This window comes from Cavia porcellus, unplaced genomic scaffold (genome assembly GCF_034190915.1).
Source record: "Cavia porcellus strain 051 isolate PalLab524CR breed Dunkin Hartley unplaced genomic scaffold, mCavPor4.1 scaffold_24, whole genome shotgun sequence".
NCBI lineage: Eukaryota > Metazoa > Chordata > Mammalia > Rodentia > Caviidae > Cavia > Cavia porcellus.
The window spans coordinates 7,491,954-7,514,259 of record NW_026947507.1 but is presented as its reverse complement, the minus strand read 5'-3'; the positions used below and the strand labels follow the sequence as shown (position 1 = coordinate 7,514,259).

The 22,306-nt window shown below is 39.5% G+C and overlaps 1 protein-coding gene and 1 long non-coding RNA gene across 12 annotated transcripts in view; one reads left to right on the top strand and one right to left on the bottom strand.

Moving 5' to 3' along the window:
• Nucleotides 1–22,306, top strand: part of Mtus1 (microtubule associated scaffold protein 1) — a 148,866-nt gene that overhangs the window by 122,450 nt on the left and 4,110 nt on the right. For all 11 annotated transcript variants that reach the window (XM_063234613.1, XM_013151632.3, XM_003469154.5 and 8 more), the window contains 5 exons: nucleotides 14,397–14,611; nucleotides 15,348–15,453; nucleotides 16,475–16,548; nucleotides 16,687–16,782; nucleotides 20,588–20,704. In XM_063234613.1, the coding sequence (XP_063090683.1) occupies nucleotides 14,397–14,611; nucleotides 15,348–15,453; nucleotides 16,475–16,548; nucleotides 16,687–16,782; nucleotides 20,588–20,704 (608 nt within the window). The remainder of the gene's footprint in view (nucleotides 1–14,396; nucleotides 14,612–15,347; nucleotides 15,454–16,474; nucleotides 16,549–16,686; nucleotides 16,783–20,587; nucleotides 20,705–22,306) is intronic.
• LOC134472653 (uncharacterized) lies at nucleotides 16,895–18,827 on the bottom strand. Its single transcript, XR_010042552.1, has 2 exons — nucleotides 18,205–18,827; nucleotides 16,895–18,009 (listed from the first exon to the last, which is right to left on the bottom strand). It is a non-coding gene; the product is annotated as an uncharacterized LOC134472653 (long non-coding RNA).

Genomic DNA, 22,306 nt, shown 5'->3' with positions numbered 1-22,306 from the left:
TTGGAAAGCTGTTTGTTTTTATGTGGGTAAAGAAGAGAATCCTGGGGCCGGGGATTTAGCTCAGAGGCATAAGCATCTGCCTGGCAAGCACGAGGTCATGAGTTCAGTCCCTGGTACCTTAAAAAAAAAAAAGAGAGAATCTTTTAATGCTTGTGATGAAACTAGACAGGAGTCTTCAAGGCTTCCAGTTGGATTGTAACTTTTAGCGTGAGCTGAGATGGAAAGAGATAGGTTTTCATAGCAGAGTTCAAAACTTGTTTTAAAAATTGAAACACTAAAGTGCTCAGGATTGAGTTGTCACAGTATCCTGGCTCAACTCCCTAGGAGCTGAGTGGCATACATAGAGCAAGTCACATCGTATGTCTTTGTCCCAATTTTATTCTCTCTAGTATGTTAGTAATAATTTTCTGCCCAAGGGTGATTGTAAGAATCATATGAGATAATTGTAGAGCATTTAAGATCAAGTGTTAACTGCTATTGAATAACGGGCATTTAGATATATGCAGTTTTATAGTGTAGTAATTAACCATGTTTGCGGTTTGTAGGGCATAAACTATATTACAAAAAGTAATAGTAATTAATGGAAATATTAGCAGCTCCTTAGGACAGGCTGTTCAGACACAAATGGAAATGAGACCTGATCAATCCCTTCATGACACAGGCGAGTTTAGTGTGTGGAGTTAGTAGTCTTAAGTTTTTGTCCATTCATGCCTAGTTATCAATTACTTAAATTCTTTGAGTACAGCTTACTACTGATATGAAGTCTGTATGTGTTTTGCTGGGTTGTTGCAGAGCCTAAAATTCATAAGAAGCAACAGCGTAGGAGCTGGTCCATCATGGACAACTCCAGGAAAGAGAGCTCTCATCACTATTATCATCATCATCACTACCCCCATCACCAAGGTATCCACCTCTCCCTCCAGAGAGTAATGCAGGGTCATTGATGTCACTCTCCCATTGGGTAACTTTTCTTTACCTTCTCTATGAACGCAGGAACAGGGTTCCCAAGCTACAAAACATTGCAAATATAAGACAGCTTATACACCCAGGCATGCTGAAACCCAAGTAAAGTGTGTACTTTTGACCTCCAGACTCTCAGGGCTTCTGTTCATCCCCCTGACTGACGGTCTCATTTCCCTGATGAGTACGCATCCTACCAAAGGACGCCAGCTCCCTGCAGAGGCAGCCTGCATGCTTCTGCCAACTGAGCCACGCACCCCGGAATGATTCAGTACTTCTGCAAAACCCCTTCAAAACAAAACAAAACAAAAAACAAAAAAAAACTTCAGTCTCCTCAAAACAAAACTATTACCTCCCCTCGGTCTGGTTATCCCTTGATGTTTTAACCTGGTGTGGTTACTGATCTTTTGTCTTCAGACAGTATAAAGTGCTTAATGCAGAGATTCTTTTGGCTTAGTACTGGGAAAAAAATTATAGTATGCCCTCCATTTTCATGGGTAGTTAATAAATATTTATTGGCATTCAAAATTTTAAAGTTCCTTTTTTTATTTAAAAAACAATATATGAGAAGAAACATTTTCAACAAAATTAGCCCATAGTGCCACTACTCAGATACAACTTTCATTCACAGGGTCCCTTATCTGGGTGTATATGAATTTGTACAGCTTTATCCTGTGATGTTTTAGATTAAGGTGTAATGTACACTCAGTGAGAATCTTATTAGCCCATCAGTTGTGACAAACATAAATACTCATATAAACTACAGCAAGAAACAGAACATTTCTGTGACATCAGAAAACCCTCTAATGACCCTTTCTGTTGGTTCCTCTTTATCCCCCCAGAAGGAAACACTGATCAGATTTTTACTGCCATAGCTTAGTTTTGTCTATTTTAGAATTTCACACGGTTGGAAGTATACATTATGTTGTTTTGTGTTTGACTTTTACCCAGTGGGGTGTGTGTGTGTGTCCTTCTCATACTGACCTTGCACAGTCTCCTGCCTCTGTGCTGGGATTACAGGTGTGCACCACCAGGCCCAGTGCAACCACTGTACTGTTCCTTGGTTGCATTTATATCGCTTTATGTATTCTCTGATTTTTTAAAAGTTAACAAGTCCAGCACTTTTATGTATTGCCTCATAGCCTGCATTCTGGTCATGTTTAGTGACTGGGAAGTTCCATATACCACAGATTCACTGACCTCCCAAATAGTGTTGTAATCTGCTGTTTTCTCATCCGTTCCCTGTACCATGACTTCACACTCAGCACAGAGATCAGTGGTGGTGAACCTGTGGCATGTGTTGCATTTTTCTTTTAAGACAAAAGATACTAGTGTAGAGTAGTTTTTCCTACACTAAAACCTCAGTCTTCAGGTTTAATCGCAGCCTTGGTTGCAGTTTGGGTGCTCAGTCTCTAAAAGATTCGCCATCCCTGATACAGATGACAAGGACTTCCGGGTGAGTTTCCTAGTCCTCCCCTTCCTGCACTGCAGGGCTGTCTGCAGGTGAGCCATGCTGTGGTCAGACCTCATAGCCACACGACTCCTTGTTTCTTGAGCCCTCTGCAGTGTGTTCTCATTCAAACCTGTTTCTCAGAATCTGTCCTCAGCTTCTGTGGTGACAGTGTTACTTCCGTTACTACCTGAGTTGATGGCTGAATCATTCTCCCCTTCCTCCTCCTCCTCCTCTGCATGCACGTCAGCCTGGGTTCTCAATATTGCCCAGATCCAGCCATCCTCAGCATTCTGGCCACTTCTATTCTGATTTAAGATGCATAATTTCCTTACCTGAGAGACTGCAGTAGATACGTAGCAGATCACTTTGCCTCCAGGCCCACATTCTCTTTTCCATGTGATCCGAGGACTGTCCTAATAAGTCTGCTATGTGTCCTTTACTAGACATTGGGTACCTACGCATTGTAAACGACTGTCTGCTTTGAGGGGAAGTCTAGACATATAAAAGCACAACACTGATCTGAATAGCCGTGACCTTTCAACCTGCCGTTTTCCCTCCAGATCCCAAGCGTGGACGCATCCCTACTTCTGCCTACTCTTCTGCACGTTGTCCTGTCTGCCTAGCATGCACTCCCTCTTTATAATACCGTTCTCTTCTTGTGTCTCAAACCCTTCACTTGCTGGTTTTTAAGGCCTAACTAAACTCTTCTCTTTAGTTGAGTTTCGACCAAATCTTTCAAGCAAGTCAATTTTGCCTTTTCTTATGCACTTCAAGGCATAAACTTACTTTCTTCTTAGTTGATTGTTTTTAGATCTCCTCTTACCTTCTAATTATGAGCTTTTCAAAGGCAACGTTAACATCTCCTTCCATGTTGTATTTCTCTCACCTTCTGCCTGCAGGTACTTGGGGTTTAAACCGTAGTGAATGAGTAGATTTTGCTGAGGATGGTAGCTGGAGAAAAGGAATTTTCTCTCATAATACACTGATAATGGGTTATGTGTGCATGTTTTTCTGGGAACTATTTTAAGAATAAACATTTCTTTAGGAATGAATAATAATGAAGAAGAGCTAAATTCTATTGTGAACATATGTCCAACAATCCCACTTAGCAGCTCATGTTGAAAGTGTCAGCCTTTGATACAGTTTCAGTAAAATTTATGGTCTATATCTACAGTGAATGTTTTGCCTCTCAGGAGTAAACATGTCATTTGTTTCTAGGCCATGTTGAGTAAAACTGGTATATCAGGGGCCATTATTATGATCTTTTGGAGTTGTTATTGCTTCTTACTAACTTTAATCCTCAGACCACATTTTTCATCTAAATTAAGGAAGTCAAAGGTATTTTGTATTCAAAATTAGTTTTTAGCCATAAGAACTGACAGTTAATATGGAGCTAATGTTTATTGGGTACCTACACATTACTAACAAGCTTCTAGTAGCTTGTATTTTATAAAAAGAAAGAATATTGTATCTGTAATCTTAGCACTCTGAGAGGCTGAGGCAGGAGGATCACAAATTTGAGCCCTGCTCACGCAACTTAGCAACTTAGTGAGACCTACTTTCAAAGTTAAAATTAAAAAAAGATAGGAGGGTGATACAGTACAGTGAAAGGCTCTGGGTTCAATCTGTGGTATGAAAGAAAGGAAGAGGAAGCAGAAGGGAGGTGGAGAAAGAGGGAAAGAAGAAAAGACAAAAAGGAAAAGAAATGAAAAGAAAAATTCAGTAACTTTTTTAAGGTCAAAAACCTCACAAGCAAAGATCTTGAATAAGACCCAACTTTCCAAGTACCTGTCAGTGAAAACAGGGAAAGCTTCATGTAACTTCAAATGTTGAAATCATTTGAAATACATACTAGTTTTCACTGATAACCTCTTTTGGAGTCATTTTCTGTAATCAAGAGTTTAAAAGTACAGCACTGAGTATAGTGTTACACATCTATAATCCCACACTTGGGAGGCTGAGGCAGGAGGATCACAGCAAATTTAAGGCTAACCTGTACTACATAGCAAGACCCTGTCTCAAAAGGCTAATATGATTTTTAAAAATACAGTGTTTAAGAGGGACAATATTGTTAAATAAGAATATCTTATTATTTGCTTTAAAAATAGCTTAGCAAAAGCAATATAGAAGTCTTATAATCAAGACTGACTTACCTAGTGCCTGTGAGCATCAGACTACCTCACACCTTATGGAATGTGTTAATTCTTCCATCATTCCAGTGTGAGCTATAATTTTGGTTTAATAAGGCTGTGTATTTAAAGTAACTAAGGTTCTTTGGGTTACTTTTGAGTTACAAAACTCCAGAAGTGATTTTCTTGAAGCAGGCTTAAAAACAACAAAACAACAACAACACAAATACCTATACCCAAACAGAGCCAGAGAGCTCTTTATCTTGCTGAGTTATTTGACATGGAGTTGATAGCCACTCCAAGTTTAGTTCACTCTTTTCCTATTCATGTCTCTCCTAAATTTGGATACTGGCTGGCTGTATTTATAAGTAAAAGATCACTTTCTTTCACCTGCAAGAAAAAAAATATTACCAGTGGTATGTTTTTAAAAGCATATTATTTATTTTCTTTGTCTTAACTCGAGACTGCTGATTTTTTATTTTCCTAACCTAATGTCATTTGTCTAGAATGGTGACTTTCAAGCTTTAAATTGTGTGATGAAGTAGACTCAGTTCAAGTACAGGTTTCTGGTTCTCACACCCATCAGAAAGTGTGAGAACTGAGCCATTATGACTCAGCTGGTTTGGGAGGGAATCCAGACATCTGTACTTTCAATGATCAGCCAGGGGACTCTGACACAGGTGCTCCTGGGATTACACTTTGACATCACACTAACTGCCTGGAGTGGTCTTTCTTTTATGCTAAAAACCATGTAAAAGTCAAATAGGCATGATATGAGTAATACTGGACAGCTCCAGCCCTGGGGATTGAGTCCCATTCCTGTAAATCAGGCTTCCAAATTTTGTACATGCCAAGGACTTTTACCAGCTTTTTGGGTTTCCAGCCTAAAAATGATTCATCAGGGAGAATAAGAGAAAGACTAGTTAGTACCTGACTCAGAATCACCTTTTTACTAACGTTAAGCTTATTTTTTGATTAAAGTGTGATTTTTTTTTTTTTTTTTAAAGTCAAACTCCTCTTTCTTAAGCCGGAGTCTTGGGACATTGTTCAGTCATCTGGGCATACTTTCGTCTTTGATCTGCTTTCATTCCTTAATGCTTTCATTAGAATTTGTTGCAAAAAGAACGTGTCTTTTGCAGCCAGCCATTGGGCAGCAAGTGAGCCAAAAAGCAGCAAAGCCCTCTTAGGCCCATTTTCAGGGATGACAGAACATTGGCAGGGAGAACCTTGAAGCCCAGTGGAGACTCCGCTGGTGCTCGTGTCAGAAGATGGGACATGGGCAGACTCGGTCAGCTGACTCTCCTATCTGCCAGCAAGACTCTGTCAGGACTTGTCAGCAGAGGAGAAGAAAAAAGAGCATTTTCCATTTGCTTTCAGGACTGCCTTCATGAGACGTCAGGGCCTGGTATCCCAACAGATCCATCGTGTGTCTGAATTAACATTATCTCTTTTACATCTCAGATTGGGAAGGTAGCTGGTCGGACCCTATTTGGTAGATCATGGCATGAAACTCAGGAGTTGAGGTCCTGACCTGGGTCTGCCAATTCAGTTCCCTCTGGCAAAATGAGATTTATGATAATATTTTTTATAAAAATGTTATTATATTACATGAAGAAATAAATTGAAAAGCCCTTTATAAAGTAGGAAGTGAGTGTGAGAGGCATTTATAGGAGAAGTGATACCACAGACATTTTATAGGAATCTGTTCCTTACAATTAGTGGAGGATTTTGAAATTGGTTCATATTGATTCATGAATGTAATACCCAAGAGCAATCAGAAAACCAGTTGCAGCTAATTCTGAAATTTGGAAAGAACCTTGCTCACCACATGTTTGCCAGATTTCTTGTCATGTGAAAAAGCACCTTTGGAGGAGGAAACACTGGACCTCTTAAGACTGGGCAGCCGCTCCACAGTCTATAAAGACTTGCTAGACAAAGTACAATGATAACTCCGTATTGCACTGCATCCCCCCAAGCTTTGAGGTAGGCATTTTCCTGCATTGCTAATCAGGTCATATGTGGGCCCTGAAAGTTGGAAACATCTAATTTTTCAAATAGCCTGATTTCTACCCTTTTGTTGCTTAATAAACTGCTGCTACCTTTTCATAAAATATCATTTACTTTTATAAATGATTCTTTTGTTCAGCGATAATTGTTATCTCCACTTAAGACAGATTATACCTGCCTTAAGAGAGTCACCCACACAGTCTCTTCACAGATTGTTATGAAACAACCATGCAACAATTTCCATTCTGGTAGAAGGTAGTGTCTCCACTTGTGGTTCTGCACATGGAGTGTGGGAAAAGTAAGGTAAGGATGTTAAGAATCATCCTAAGAAGTGTGTTGACCATGCTAGTGCAGAAAGGTGGGCAGGAGCCCAGAACTCAGTGCCGGTGGCCAGCTTCCCAGGTGAACAGAGAGGGACTGAATCTGGTGAGCAGAGCTGGACACAGGCATCTCGCTTCCCTCACAGTGCAGAGAAGGGGTGCTCTCTAAATAAAGATTACTGCCCGCAGCAGCCTTGGCAGAAGCACTAGGGAAAGTGTGTGTGTGTGTGTATGGTTTTCATGTTGTTGGGGACAGATGCTTGTTAGTTTGGTAGTGATGGAGCTAGATTGTACCTAGTAATAATTATAATCTGTTATGGAATCCCAAGCATTTCTCAGGAATCTTTAAATCAGATTTGAATTGGTTAGTAATGAAAGCAAAAACATTTATCTCACACTTACTGTGGTCAGGCACAGAGCCAGGTGCTAGATAAATCTTACCTTATTTAATCCCATTGGGGAGGCACTGGTATTATCTCCATGTAAAAATAAGGCAATGTAGGCTTAGAAAGTTTAATCTTCTCTAGTCACACGGCAGATAAACTCCATAGCTGAGATTTGAATCTAAGTATTACGGCTCTGCTAAGACATTGTGTCCATGTTCTTGAGATTAAAATATTTTTCATTGTCTGGTGTGATGCATGCTGATGTAATATAAGAAACTTTGTGTCATTTCAAAAGAATGTTAATTTCAGGTCATGACCATGTAATGTTTTTCATGGTAAATAGAACTTTGATCCATGACAAAGGAAAAGGTATCTCTGAGATGGAAATAATAAGTCTAACCTTTCCCTCTTAGAAAATTCCATGAGCATTAATTGAGCAATGACTACATTTCCACTCTGCAGGGGCCACTGCTGATGGGCCTGTGGTGCATCTGGTTCTATTTCCTGAGTTTTTACTGACTGTGACGTGGTACTTCTGTGTGTCATCCAAGTAACTGTTTGGAAAGGAAAACTTAAAGCCTTTATCCACTTCTTATGGAATGTTTTTTCCTTGCTGAGCCATGGTTACCTATCAGGACAGGTCTCACATTTTTCCTGTTCTTTTGTTGGCCTAGAATTCTCATTTATCACAGGGTATAAGTACCAACTTGCGCTTTTCAGTTTTAAAGGTGATTTTTTTAAATGAGCTGGTAGGTTGTTTTGTTTTCAACTCTGAAAACTATTTTTCATTTTAAGGTACCTTAAAATGTGTGTGTGTGTGCACAAGTTAGAATCAAATAGATCTTATACAGGCAGCAGTGTCTTGATGTGCTTAATCATAATGTTATTTTTTTAAATGGACCAAAAGCATGGTTAAAGCAAGGGCAAAAGGACGCCTCTGACCTTAGCAGATAGCTTTTATATTGGTGTAGTAACTTCTTTAAATCTTGCTGCTTTCACTGGGAAGAAACTATGCTTACTTTTTCCAAAATCTTGATGGTTTTATATTTGGTTTTGGCTTTGTTGGCTGTTTGATGAGTGAAAGCAAGTAGCACTCTGGAGAGTAAGCAAGAAAAGGGTGACCTGAGGACAGTGGGAGCCCACCCAGGTGCTGTAAATCTCGCCTGCAGCATGTTAAGTGCAAGGGAAAGTCCCTGTCCTGAAACTGGGGTAGACCTCTGTGTCCCAGCAGACAGGGAGCACTCTAAGAACCTTCAGTACAGTGTTTGCATGTGGATCCTTTAAAAATAGTTCAGGGCTTCTTTGGAACTCAGATGGTTGATTGAAACTGAAGGTATTTGTGCAAGTGGTAATTAAAGCCTGGCTGTTGTGTACACAGTGCAGCCCAGCCTGGTAAACAGAGCAGAGGTCTCGCACAGCTGCAGGCTGATGTCACTGTCAGGGGCTGGGCCTGCGCTGTGGACTGTGGGAGTCATAGGAGTCAGCACCCTCCCGGCACCACCCACTGTCTGTTTCTTCTTTCCCACCCCTTTCCTTCCCTCCGTCTTCCCATCACCCCATGTGTGCTGGACAACAAAACTGCAGGCTATTTGAAGCTTGCCTTTTTTTTTCCCTTTCAAACAGGAAATGGCCTATCTGGTGGCTAATGTGGAAGGATTTCTGTATATTCTACTTGAATTAAATAGTAAATATAATAACATTAGCTTCAGCCTGCTGTCTTTCATAAATAAAATGATTGGACTGCAATGATGGGATCCTTTCTCCAAGAGTTCTTTGTGTGTATCCTGTATTAGACATTTAAAGTAGGCAATCAAAAAATACTTGTCATCAAACAGCAAAGCCATCAAACAGCTTTTTACTCAGAGAAATGTTGATTTCACGTGGCCTTTTCATTTTAATTCCTTTGGAATTTCAGATACCAAGAAAGAAATATATCTAAGTCTGAGTGAAAGCTCCTATCATTGGTAGAATAGATAGCAATAGTCTGGTCTCCTGCTGTTGCCCCTGTTGGAGTAACATTTCCACTCTTGACACCAGAATTTTTTTGTGTGTTTATTTTAAAAAGCAAAATAGAACAAAGAATAGAAATTTTACAGAATTTCAAAAACAAAAAACAGTAAAAAATCAACATTAGTTAATATATTGCATATTGTTATTTTAGAAGTAGTTGTTTAGGTTCAAGGTCTAGGCATAAAAAAATGATCTAGGGCTGGGGATTTAGCTCAGCCGCATAAGCACCTGCCTTGCAAGCAGGCGGTCGTGAGTTTGATCCCTGGTACTGATAAAAAAATAAGATCAAACCCTGCCAGCGCAAACTGTTCTTTTTGATGAACTAACAGAGATTACTAGTAGAGTTATCTGTCTTGCACACATACGCATAGTTATATGTGCATACCTACATACATACGATCTTTCCCTTTGTTCCTTTTCTCCTTTCCCCATCCCAGTTCTGTCCTTTTGAGCACTTTCTTTCCCTTTCATTATTACATCTATTGTACACTTTGGATCTTGTTACTCTGTGAGTTTTCTATTTGTTTTTTACTCTAGGGAGACAATATGATATTTATAAATGTCAGTTTGATTCATTTCACTTATGAGAATAGTCACAAGTTGCCTCCATTTACCTATAAAAGCCTTGATTACCTTTTCATAATGTTGCTTATATCACATGACTCATTTAACAGTCTGCTAGCCTAATCCAAACCACAGAAATATACCACCCCACACCCATTAGAATGACTAATAAATATATATATTTGAAAAAAAATATATGCATGCTTTGATGAGGCTTGCACCCACCCTTATTATTACATGGTGCAGCCACTATGCAAGAATGTGGTGGCCCCTCAAATAATTAAAAACAGAATTTACTATATGATCCAAGAATTCTGCTGATATATATAAAAAAGAATCAGAAGCAGGGATTCAAGCAGATATTTGTACTTCCACAGTCATACCAGTGTTATTCCCAATGGCCAAATAATGAAGTTTTAACAGATAAATACATTTTACAATGTTATATATATGTACAGAAAAATCTGATTGAGCCTTAAAAAGGTAGGGATCCTGACATATGGATGAACCTTGAAGACATTGTGCTAAGTTAAGTAAGCCATGCCAGAAAGAAAAAAAAAGGCCAGTACTGTGTAATTCCAGTTATGTGAGCTTCCCAGAAATGTCAGATCCATAGAGGATGAAAGTTAAGTAATGGTTGATAGAGGCTGGGGGTGGGGGACGGCAGGGAGATAATGGATACAGTGTTTAAGCTGGGAGAATTTGAGAGTAAAAGTTCTGGAAATGGGTGATGGTGATGGTTGCACAATGGTATAACTGTACTCAGTGCCACTGAATTGTACAATTAAAAGTATTAAGACCAGTAAGTTTTAGGTTAGGTCAGTGTTGCAAAACAGTGCTTTTGAAAACCAGAAACATGACCAAAGATGTAAACTTCCTTGGGTGCCCTTCTGGGGCCCAGTGCTGCTGGTTCTCCTGTGTCTCTGTCGGCTCAGTTAGACAGTGAGTCTGCAGGTGAGAAGTCCCCCATGTGCCTCATCAGCCTTGGCATAGAAGGCAGCACGTGGGTCATGTAACGACAGCAGTGGAGTGCAAACCGCTTACCAAAATCCAGGCCTCTGCTGTCTACTAGCTCTGCCTGTGGGCAAATTGTTTACCTTCTCTGAGGATCAGTGGATCAGATTAGAAGACACAGAAACAATTCCAAACTCTCAGCCACCTTGTCTTGGACAAAGGAGCCAAACATCTTCACTGGAAGACAGGTAACCTCTTTAATAAATGGGCTGGAAAAACTGGCTTTCCACATGCCAAAGACTAAACCATGTCCCTCACTGTGCACTAAACTAAAATTCAAATGGATCAAAGATCTAAATATTAAAACAGAAACACTAGATCAGCTGGATGATAGAATGGATAGAGCTCGTGAAGACATATGTATAAGCAAATACTTTATGAAAAAAACCCCGATTGCGCAGGAGATATCACAAGAGAAACCACCAGCAGAGTGAAGAGACAACCACAATGTGGAAAAAAACTTTTTCCAACTGTTCTTCAAAGGATTAATATTTAGAATATAAAAAGAATTTTAAAAAATCAGTCCACTCAAATTTAAAGATCCATTCCAAAATTCGGGATCTGAAATGGATAGATACTTCTCATGAAAATGTAGAAATGACAAATATATGAACAAATGTTCAACATCGCTAGACATTTGAGAGCAAATTAAAACAATGCTGAGATTCCGTCTCACTCTAGAAAGATACTGACTGTTGTCAACAAATCAACCACTAACAAATGCTGATGGGGCTATGGAGAAAAAGGAACCCTTCTCCACTGGTGGTGGGAGTGTAGACTGGTATAACCACTGTGGGAATTGTGTGGGTATTTCTCAAAAACCTAAAACTAGAGGCCCCATTTGACCCAGCTATTCCCCTTGTTGGTGTCTCCCCCCCCCAAAAATTAAAAGCATCATATCACAGAAATATATGCACACCCATGTTTATAGTGGCACAGTTTATAATAGCTGAATCCTGGAAGCAGCCTAAATGCCCATCAATGGATGAACTGGATAAAGAAGATGTGATGTGTGTGTGTGTGTGTGTGTACACACTAATCTGCCAAAAAGAATGATAAGCTTGAGACATTTCTAGCTAAATAGATGCACCTTGAGACCATACTCTTAAGTGAAGTAAATCAGACACAGATGTTTAAATGCTTCTTTGTTTTTCTGGTGTGAGAAACTGAAAGTGTAGAAAACGACCAACACCTACAATAGATACTAAGCAATGGGAAGAAAATGTTCACATGGGAAATGGGACCTAGGGAGGGAAGAGGAAGGAGACAGGAAGCGAGGGACAGGGAAAAAAGGCGAGAAATAGAAACAAAACTTTTGTAAATAAGGAGGGAGAAGGGGATAAAGGGAGGGGCAGGGGGAACAAAGAAGCAGCAAGATACATCATGTACAGGTACAAATTCCCTATGATGAGTGTGACCATCATGTGTACCTAAAATGTACCAATACAATTTAAAAATTACACACACGCATTTAGGAATCAGAATTTCTCGGGCCCTCTGGAGGGTTAGACAAGATAATAGGCATGAGACCCTCTTCCGTGCCAGGCGTGGAGTAGTTGCTTATTTGTTCAATGTTGATTCCTTTGCCTCTGAGTCAACTTTCTATTACTTCACCAAACACCTGAAGTAATTAACCTATACACAAAAATGGTTTATTTTAGCTCATGGTTTTAGGGACTTTAGTCTATGGTTGCTCCTTTTACTTTGAGTATGGCAACACTTTGTGGCAGGACTGCATAACTAAGCAAAACTCCTTTATTATTTGAAAAGAGAAAGGAGGAGGCTGGGTCCTCCCCAGGTGCCATGTTGGGGAGCAAGACTTTGCCATGCAAACTATTGCACCCTTTCAGTATTTAGGCATTTACCTTATGTTAAGGCTTCTCTTTGCGGGAAGGCATTCCTCTTGTCATTATTTTAACATTTATCTCTGAAGGACTAATCATTTGTGACAATCTGTAGTAGTTACTTCTGTTGCTACTTGGCATGTTCCCAAAGAAACAAACATATACCATTACAGGAAAGTCATTCCAGAAACCAAGTAGTTTTATATTCCTTAGAATAATTATTGACTTGAACTACCCTCCTCTGTCCTAAAATAATCTTTTGCCTTTCACAACTCCTAAAATATATATGCTTTAACAAAAGAGAGATAAGGATTAGTTTGACAGGTTTATCAGTGACTGTTTTAAATTAATCTGCTGGCACTCTGGGATATCGAGAACATACCTTCTCCAGGCAACCACAGTAGGATTCTGTTCATCTGTATGTACACAGTGATGAAGGGGTGCTGGGAGAGTTTGAAGTTAAGTTTCCTGAGACATTTGAGGTCTTCTAGCATTTTCTGTATTGGGTGTATATGTAACTCATTGTATGTTCTGCAATATGTTATGTGTAATTCAATGTTTTACAGTGGTGTGGAAGAAATAGGAAATTTTGATTTTAAATTGTTTATAAATTTTCTTTGCCTACTTGAAATATGTTAGCTTTTCTATTATATTGGATCTTTCAAAATGTAGCTTTCCCCTAAAACTTCTATGCTCTGGTGATTCATGTTCAATATATTATAATAGTTTGTCTTATTAATATATTTTTGAAATAAGATGAAATCAGTTCCAATTAATTATACATGTAAAGCCAAGGATTTAGCTCAGTAGCATAAGCGACTGCCTGGCAAGCAGAGGCTGTGAGTTCAAACCCTGGCACCAAAGTATACATGTGTGAAGTCCATTTGTGTCCTTGGTCTGATCATTTCTGCTCCTTCTGCATCTATCTTGGCTGTAAATGGTATAACTTTTCATTAGAAATGTCTCTAGCAATCTGAGGCTCTTCTTTTTGTGGCCACTACATTGACCGTGCACAGTGTAAAAGGGTGACCTTCACATGGGAAACTCAGCTCTTCCTGAGTAATTTTTTTACTGCTTAGTAGGCAGGGGTTTTCTTTGGGTGTTTTATAATTTTATGCTTTATGATTACTGCCAGTGACTGTTTCTTCGTGTTCCATTTACAATCTACTTCTGTGTTACTATATGTGAAATTCATGTCGTGTCAGTTTTGTGTTACTATAACGAAATACCTGATACAACTAGCTTATAAGAAGAAAAGGGTTATCTTGGCTCACAGTTTTGGTGGTTCCTGCTCATGATCAGTTGACCCCATTGCCTTGGGCCTATTGAATCATTGGGCCTATTGATGAGTGGCTCATCATGGCAAGGAGGGAACACATAGGTAGAGCAAACTGTCTACTTCATAGATTGAAATGAAAAGAAATTAGGGGTTATAGCCCCCTCCAAATATGTTTGAATGACATAAGATCCTCTACTAGGCCCACCTCTTAAAGATTCTACACTTCCCATTAGCATCATGGGCTGATGATCAAGCATTAATCACTGGGGCTTTGGGGAACATTTACAAGCCAAATGATAGCCCTGATCACTGAGAACTGAGACATTACTGTATTTACAACTCTAATACATAGCTGTGTATGAATAGTGTGGAATTAGGACATTGAACAAACTCAGTGTCATCTTCCCTTTCCTTTTTCATCTCCTTTTAGTTGCTGCTTCAACCACCTGTGAGAAATTAGAAAAAGCCAGGAATGAGTTGCAAACAGCATATGAAGCATTTGTCCAGAAGCTAAACCAGCAGCACCAGACTGATCAAACAGAACTGGAGAGTCGGCTTAAGGAATTTTACACTGGGGAGTGTGAAAAGCTTCAGAACATTTACATAGAAGAAGCAGAGAAGTATAAAGCTCAATTGCAGGAGCAGGTGGGTGCCTTAGGGACAGGAGCGTGTTCTCTTCAGGGCTGCTGACTTGAATTCTGATTGCTGTTCACATTTTTGATGAGTTTTTCTTAGTCCTTTAGTAGGGGGGAAAGTTTTAGTTGAAATTTTTTCTTGTGCTCAGAATGCTGTCCATATGTTGACTTGAAAAGATAAAATTTAAGACTATCCTTAATGCCCCTGTTCAGAAATAATGCCTGTGGAAGTATCTGGATATTATGCTACTATAAACCATTGGTTTGCATTTCATCAATAAAAAATGGCACTTTTAAAATAACTTCCACCCCCCCCACACACACACACATACACTGGCTACTTATGCTGTAAACTTTTAATTTCCCAGCTTAGTTTTTCATTTAGTGAAAATTTAGAGAGGGCCACTATTTAGTGCTATCACATAGTACTGCATGTGACGGGGCTGAGGTTATAGTGGACAGTGTGACAGGCATGGGGCTTACATGGCCCTGTCACTGTGAGACACATCCTCTCTCCTTGTAATGGACTCACCCGCTGCCATCAGTGACACCTGCAGAGGGGCGCTCTGTGCTCCTGGGGAGGACAGCTGGAGAGTTGGCAGGGGCCACTCCACGTTGGACTGTGGTTTACATGTTAGGTAACGCATGGACTCAAGCATATGCTTGTATGTAAAGCCTCCTAAATGTTGCTGCTCGTTTATTCAACTTGGAATTTTGTGTTGTTTCCTATTGTTTGTTTCTTATAGTTTGACAACTTAAGTGCTGCCCATGAAACTTCTAAGTTGGAAATTGAAGCTAGCCACTCGGAGAAAATAGAATTGCTAAAGCAAGCCTATGAAACTTCCCTTTCAGGCAAGCATCCTTTCTTGCTATTTAAACATAGAATGATACAATGGAAAAGCTGGATATTTGTTAAGATGGAAATGATTCATGACTTTTCCCTTCAGAGAATGCCCTGTGGCATTCGTTTGGCATGTTTTGGTTTCTTTTTGCATTGTTCATTGTTAATGGGTGCCGTTTGCTGCCAAGCAGTCAAATAATAGTTTGTTATAAATGTAAATCTCTTAGGAAAAAAGGATTCAAAAGGGCTTTTTGGTGGCGGTGGTAGATGGAGGTTGCTATTTTAGTTCCCGGGAAGTTGAAGATGACATTTTAAATCCCGGCTACATAAAGGATCCACACTGGGCACTCTTGGCACCAGCACTGCCGCGAAATGCAGACGGCACTCACTGGATAAAGAACAAACCTGTGTTAGCATCTCACCTCTCATTGCCGGGAAGCCTGGAGTGGAAAGGGAAAAACAGGAAGCTGTTCTGCCAGACCTGAGCGGTGCAGCTGCGGTCCTTTACACTAAAGCAGCTGCCTGTGGGTGTGTAGTAGGAACTGGCTGGCGGGCTGTTCTCAGGACCCACCAGGAAAATACAGCTGTGTGCTGTCGTAGATGGTGAGATATAAAGTACCTGGTGACTGGCTCAAGGTAGACATTAGTAAACACTGTTTTGCCTTCTCACTAGGCGTGTACTGAATTTCAGTCTTCTGTTTGGTTCAAGAAGTACGAACTGAAGAGTGTAGGGGCTCAGTCCATGAGTCTGAGGCCGGTTTCTTGAGACCCTGACCTTCGTTCTGTTTGCTAAGGTCTCTTGGCCTCTGTGGGCCTCAGCATACCCACTCATAAGACAGGAACCTCCACCCAACTCACTGCAAAAGCCTATTCTGAGAAGAAATTGCTCGATTTATATAGAAGCATCAGACAAATGTAAAGTAACACAGTCATAACTTTATAATCAACCCTACATGTATATCCTCCAGTAATGGTGGAATACAGTGATCTCACTGAATAGTATTACCTTTTAAAAAAATCCCTTCTTTCCAGAAATCAAGAAAAGCCATGAAATGGAAAAGAAATCACTTGAAAATTTACTTTCTGAAAAGCAGTCATCACTGGAGGTGGGTGAATGTAAACACCACTCCCCAAATCTCCTTTCTTGATGTCTGTGTGGTATTGGTATATGTTTCTGTGTCTCTCTGTTCTGTCCTTGGTATCTTCTTGTTAACTTACATGTCTCACATGTCATTGTGTTTTAGAAACAAATCAGTGACCTGAAGAGTGAAAATGATGCTTTAAATGAAAAACTGAAATCAGAAGAACAAAAAAGAATATCAAGAGAGAAGGCAAACTTAGTAAGTTTTGTTCTCATTTATCATAGTTGATATTTTTTCTTCTGCTTAGTTGCCTTTAGGAGTTAATTAAATTTCTGCAACCAGAGAAATAAAACAGGCTTGGAGTTTGCAGTCCTATGCGTGTGTGTATTTTATTTTAAAGACAAAAAAAATTAAAATAGCAAAAAGTTTCCCAACAGGTTAGTAGAGAGTTACAGTAATTAATACATTGCCTGTTGTCTTCATAGTAGTGATTCAGAGCACAAGGTGTAGACATCTTGTCCAAACAATATTAGCACAAATCTTTCTTTTCAATGAACTAAGAGCAATTAGCTGTACAACTATCTTAACTATTTTGTGTATAAATATATTTTTTCCTTTCCCCTTTTCTTCATCACAGTTAGTCTTTTCTTTTCGACAGGTTCTTCTCAATTTGCAGTGTCTGTTGTACATTTTGGGCCTTATTTACTCATTCAGTTGCTCACACAAGTGAAAAAATACAATGTTGATACATGCACATCTAATTTGTTTTACTTATGAGTTTGGTCTCAGGTTTCATCCATTTACCTAGAAAAGTTTCCAGTTTTTCCTTCTTTATAGCTGAGTAGTACTCCATTATATAAAAAAGATCAAATATTTTTTATCCATTCCTCAATGGGCATTTGGGTTGTTTACAAGATATAGTTATTACAGATTGTGTTGTTTATAAGATTTAGTTATTACAAACATGGGTGCACATATATTGCTATGGTGTGGTGTTTTTAATTCTTCTGGGAAGGTATCCAGGAGGGGAAGACCTAGGTCAAACAGGACCTCTAATCCTACTCTTTAAAAGAAACTCCACACTGATTTCCACAGTGGCTTCACCAGTCTACACTCCCACCAGCAGTGTGGAAGGGTTCCCCCCACACTCCTGTCAGCATTTGTTATCGGTTCATTTTTTATGTTAGCCATTTTTTTCTGGGATAAGATGGAATCTCAGTGTTGTTTTAATTTGTATCTCAAATGACCAGAGATGTTGAATATTTTTTCATGTATTTGTAATTTGTATTTCTTCATCTGAGAAGTGTGTATTCATCTGAGATGCCCATTTTTGGATTGAGTCTTTGAATTTCGGAGGGGAGGGTCTGATTTTGTGTGTATTTAACTAGTTAAGATAACTTCTCTGTTCACCGGTGTCTCTTTTTACATCATAAGAACTGACTTACAGATGAAATCCAATATATTTTGATTGGTCTAAGTGAATACCTATAGGAAAAGAAGAAAACTGTCATCTTCTATGCAAAGACTTTATTTTTGTTAGTAACTACTAAATTGTGATAGAATTTGCATATCAGAAGGTTCACTCTCTTAAAATACACAATTTAATCCAGAAGGTACACAACCATAATCCCAGAACTTAAGGGGCTGAGGCCGGAGAGTTATCATGAGTTCAAGACTGACCTGGACTACATTGTGAGTTCAAGGCCAGCCTGGACTACCTTGCGAGACCCTGTTTAAAAGAAAAAAAAACATGTACAAAAACTAGGTACAATTCAGTGGGTTTTAATATATTCTTAAAATTGTGCATTGGTTGCTAGCATTTTAATTCTAGAACACTTTTATCATCCCCAAAAGAAACCTCAATTCATTAGCATGCTCCCTATACCCGGTATCTCAACACGAAACAACCACTTGTCTACATTCTTTCTCTATGGATTTGCTTATTCTGGACATTTCATGAAGAAGATTGTGTAACACGTGGCCTTTCGTGATTATCTCCTTCACTTAAGATAATGTCCTCAAGGTTTATCCATGTGGTGGCACATCCCAGGACATTATTCCTCTTTATGGATCACTACTCTGTCCCCATGTGGATAATGATCTCTTTGGCAAAATACAGATTTTTCTTGTAAACTCAGCTTTTGCTTATGACCTGTACCCTTATTCTTGCCCTTTTTTTTATTGGGCGTATATTTCTTCCTGTTTAGTCTTTAAGATCACCGTTTCATTCCATATATTTGTGCTCTGGAACTGCAGAACCAAAGTATTTTGGACACTTAAAATCTGTTCTGTGGAACTCTTAGTGAGACCCTCTTATAATCAGCTCAAACAACCCTCTAGACATTGGATAAAACTAGCTGAGAGCATGTTCAAGGAAGTTTCAAAATTCTTTATTCTAGAAGAATCTTAGCAAAAGTCAGTGATTTAAAAAGAAACCTAGACTTACATACTAAGTGTAGACCTTGCTAAAGTTTCAGGGAATAGGTTAAGAGCTTCCTGGAATTCAGGTTCTTCTACTGCAGCCAGTTTTGAAAAGCTAAGGAGGAAATAGATGATGCAGGAACACCCAGTGCCCTGCCCTTCTCAGCATTGAAGATTGTAGAAAAAGAGCACAGGGGAGCAAAATCAGAAAGAGACCGAGACAGAAAAGACAGACATGCCAGAAGTACAGAATGTCAGTACTCTTGTTTACAAATGGACAGTGGAAATCATGTGGTTTCTCTCCAACAAAAATAAAGTAAGGTTTGTTATTTTCTGCACATCTATGTAAAAATACAAAACGTTTGTAAGGCTCAGAAATGATAATCTGAATGTTAGTCCCTGTCCTGACCCTTTCTGGCTATGGTACCTTTCCTGGGTAATCGTTTAACCTGTGGGCATGTTCTATCTTTCTTTAAGTAAAGGAGTTTGGGTTCTCCCAAAGAATTGGTCCAAAATGGAATCCACTGCCCAGAAGGGTAGTTTTGATATCCACATCACTGAATCTTATCTAAGAAATTCCCTCATTAAACAACTTAGCAGTAGATCTCATACTGTTAATTTGTATCAAACTTTCGATGGTTCAGTTGAATTTCCATCCAGGAGCGAGGTGGATACCTCTCTTCACAAGAGTTCACTTTGGGAAGAATCATAGTAGAGAGCATGTGCTATGTGACATGTAACACTATCATTTTTTGTTGGGGTGTCACAATATAAAATGATAGTGTTATGACTGCCCTAGTAATTGTTAAGAGTTTTCTGGTGCAATAGAGAAGCAGAAGGAAGAGGAGAGTGAAAGTGGCCATTTATCTGAGGATTTGGGGAGGAGAGGAGGCCGCAACCTGAGGGGGTTCCAGCTGGATGCAGAGCGGCAGAGGCCTCTGATCCGAAGTGGCACATGGGGTGGGCATGGATGCTGTGCGAGGAACTGATCGGAATTTTGTTTGTGGGCAAACAGGAAAGTAACAATTTGGGCCAAAGGGGAAGAAGGAGGGAGTGGCTGTCAGGGCAAGCATTCCTGCTTTGGCCTTCTGTCATGTTAGACCATCCCCGTTAACTGTGCAATAATTTACACTAGGGCAAGAACCTTTCAGTAATATGGCTAAGTTGATATAGCACTATCATGAAAAAGAATCAGACTCAAGACCTGATTACTATTTTGGTTGTTTTTGAGAGAGCTCTGTAAGTGTAGTGCTGTTGCCTTTCTGATCGGGTTCTGGCTTTGCTTAGAACCGTGGTTCCCCTCTGTCCCTGCAAACACGCTGTGAATGCTTAGACTCCAGTCAGGGCTCTCTTCCTGCACTGAAAGCGGTGGTTCCCTTACTGTTTCTGTAACATTTGATGCAACAAATATTTTTCCATATTACTGATACGAATATTTTTGTTTTCAATATTATAACCAAATGATTTGAAATTAAAATGACCTTAGTTCTTTTTTCTCATCCTTCTTTGAAATTACTGTTAAGAGAAAGGAAATTCCGTGCTAGTCATCTGATGTCTAAATACAATAAACAATTCTTTATATTAAGAATTTGCACTATGGGATTTTGTGAATAAGAGTAATTCCTTCCTGTGTTCTTTCCAGAAAAACCCTCAGATCATGTATCTGGAGCAAGAACTAGAAAGCCTGAAAGCTGTTCTAGAGATCAAGAATGAGAAGCTGCATCAGCAGGATGTCAAGTTAATGAAAATGGAAAAACTGGTATGTCTGTCTCAGGACAGGGAGTTGAGGATCTTCCCGAGCGGGTAATACTTGTGGAATGGGAACTGAGCATGGAGATTTAGAACCAGGCACTTGAGTTAGCTGCTGCTTAAAGGCATGTGAAACCCCACAAAAGGTAAAAGCTACATTTTCTTTTCCAAGTTTGTTCAAGGCTGAGTTTTTGTGGCCTTCTAGAACATTTATTTTTCAAAGACCATGTTAGAAAAGCATTCAATTCTTGGGCAAACTACAATAAACTTCAGCCTCCTGTTCAGTGGTGTGTGAATCTTTAACTAAATAAGAAAAAAATGTACGTAAAATCAATATTTTCATATACCACCAACTCTGGGCAGATTACTTATGTCCAGAAAAGTTGGATATATAGATTAATTCCACTAGAGCAATAGAATCTGTCTAAATCCTCATCTTTCTTCTGGTAAATTAAAATATAAAATGGTTATGCTTTAATCAGATTAATTCAGCTGGACAAATAGCAAACATTGTGAAAAGTATGAATAAAGTTTCATTCACAGCCTGCAGGACAGAGAACTGAAGTGTGTGTGAGACACATCTACCCAGCACCGCGTGGCCACGGCTCTTGCCGAGTGTTCACCGTCAGTCTTGGCTCGGCCTTGACACACAGCTGCTGCTAGGCAGGGCTCTGCCCACGCTGGCGAGACTGGCGAGGCAGCTTGGGTGATCCCAGGAGTTGCTGTACTTTGCCCCTGACTGTGTCAGGCACCTGGCACTATTTGCCTTTGCTCCCCAAGTTACGGGTGACTCATAGTAGAATAAATTCCCCTTTCAGACCCAGAACAATAAGGACTCTGGAAGTCCCTCCTGTCTGTCTGATTTTTTCTGTTTTTCATGTAAGGTTTGAGAATTTGATTTAGTTTGGTTTCGTTTTCTTCTAGAGATTATGACTTGTCTTTGGAGATAATAGCTAACCCACTGTATATAAATATTTCATATATATGAATATAGGTAAAAACACTTTGTATATATAAAATATATGAATACAAATTAAACACTTCATGTTATCAAGAAATCTTGTTTTTTGTTTTAAGGACTGAAAGGAACTCATGGTTGTTAATAAGCCCAACCTAGTGATGTACCAGTTGCTACCAAAGTCACCTTGTTAGACCAGTGTGATGACTCTGCTAATGAGTCAGGCAGTGGTGATTATCGTGTTAATAATTTGTTACCCCACATGCCATTTATGCACTAGTACTTTCCAGAATATCATATGCAATAAAATAGACTGTTGTAGAAGTCATTAACACGTTTTAATTTTTCACTAACCCACAGTATTTCTGTTCTTGTCAGACCCAAGAGGTATCATGTTCACATCAATCCGTATCCCATTGTTGTATGTATGTACACAAGGATGTGTTGCTGGCCGGGCTGGGGTGCAGGCCTGTATTCCCAGCTCTTGGAAGGCTGAGGCAAGAGGATCACTGCGAGTTTAAGTGTAGCCCGGGCTACATGACGGACCCAGTCTCAACCCCCCCAACAAAAAATGTGTTGCTGTGATGACGGCTACCTCCATTGTTACCTTACTTATTTGTAAGGTCGAGGCCTTCTGAAGTGCCTATGAGGTGG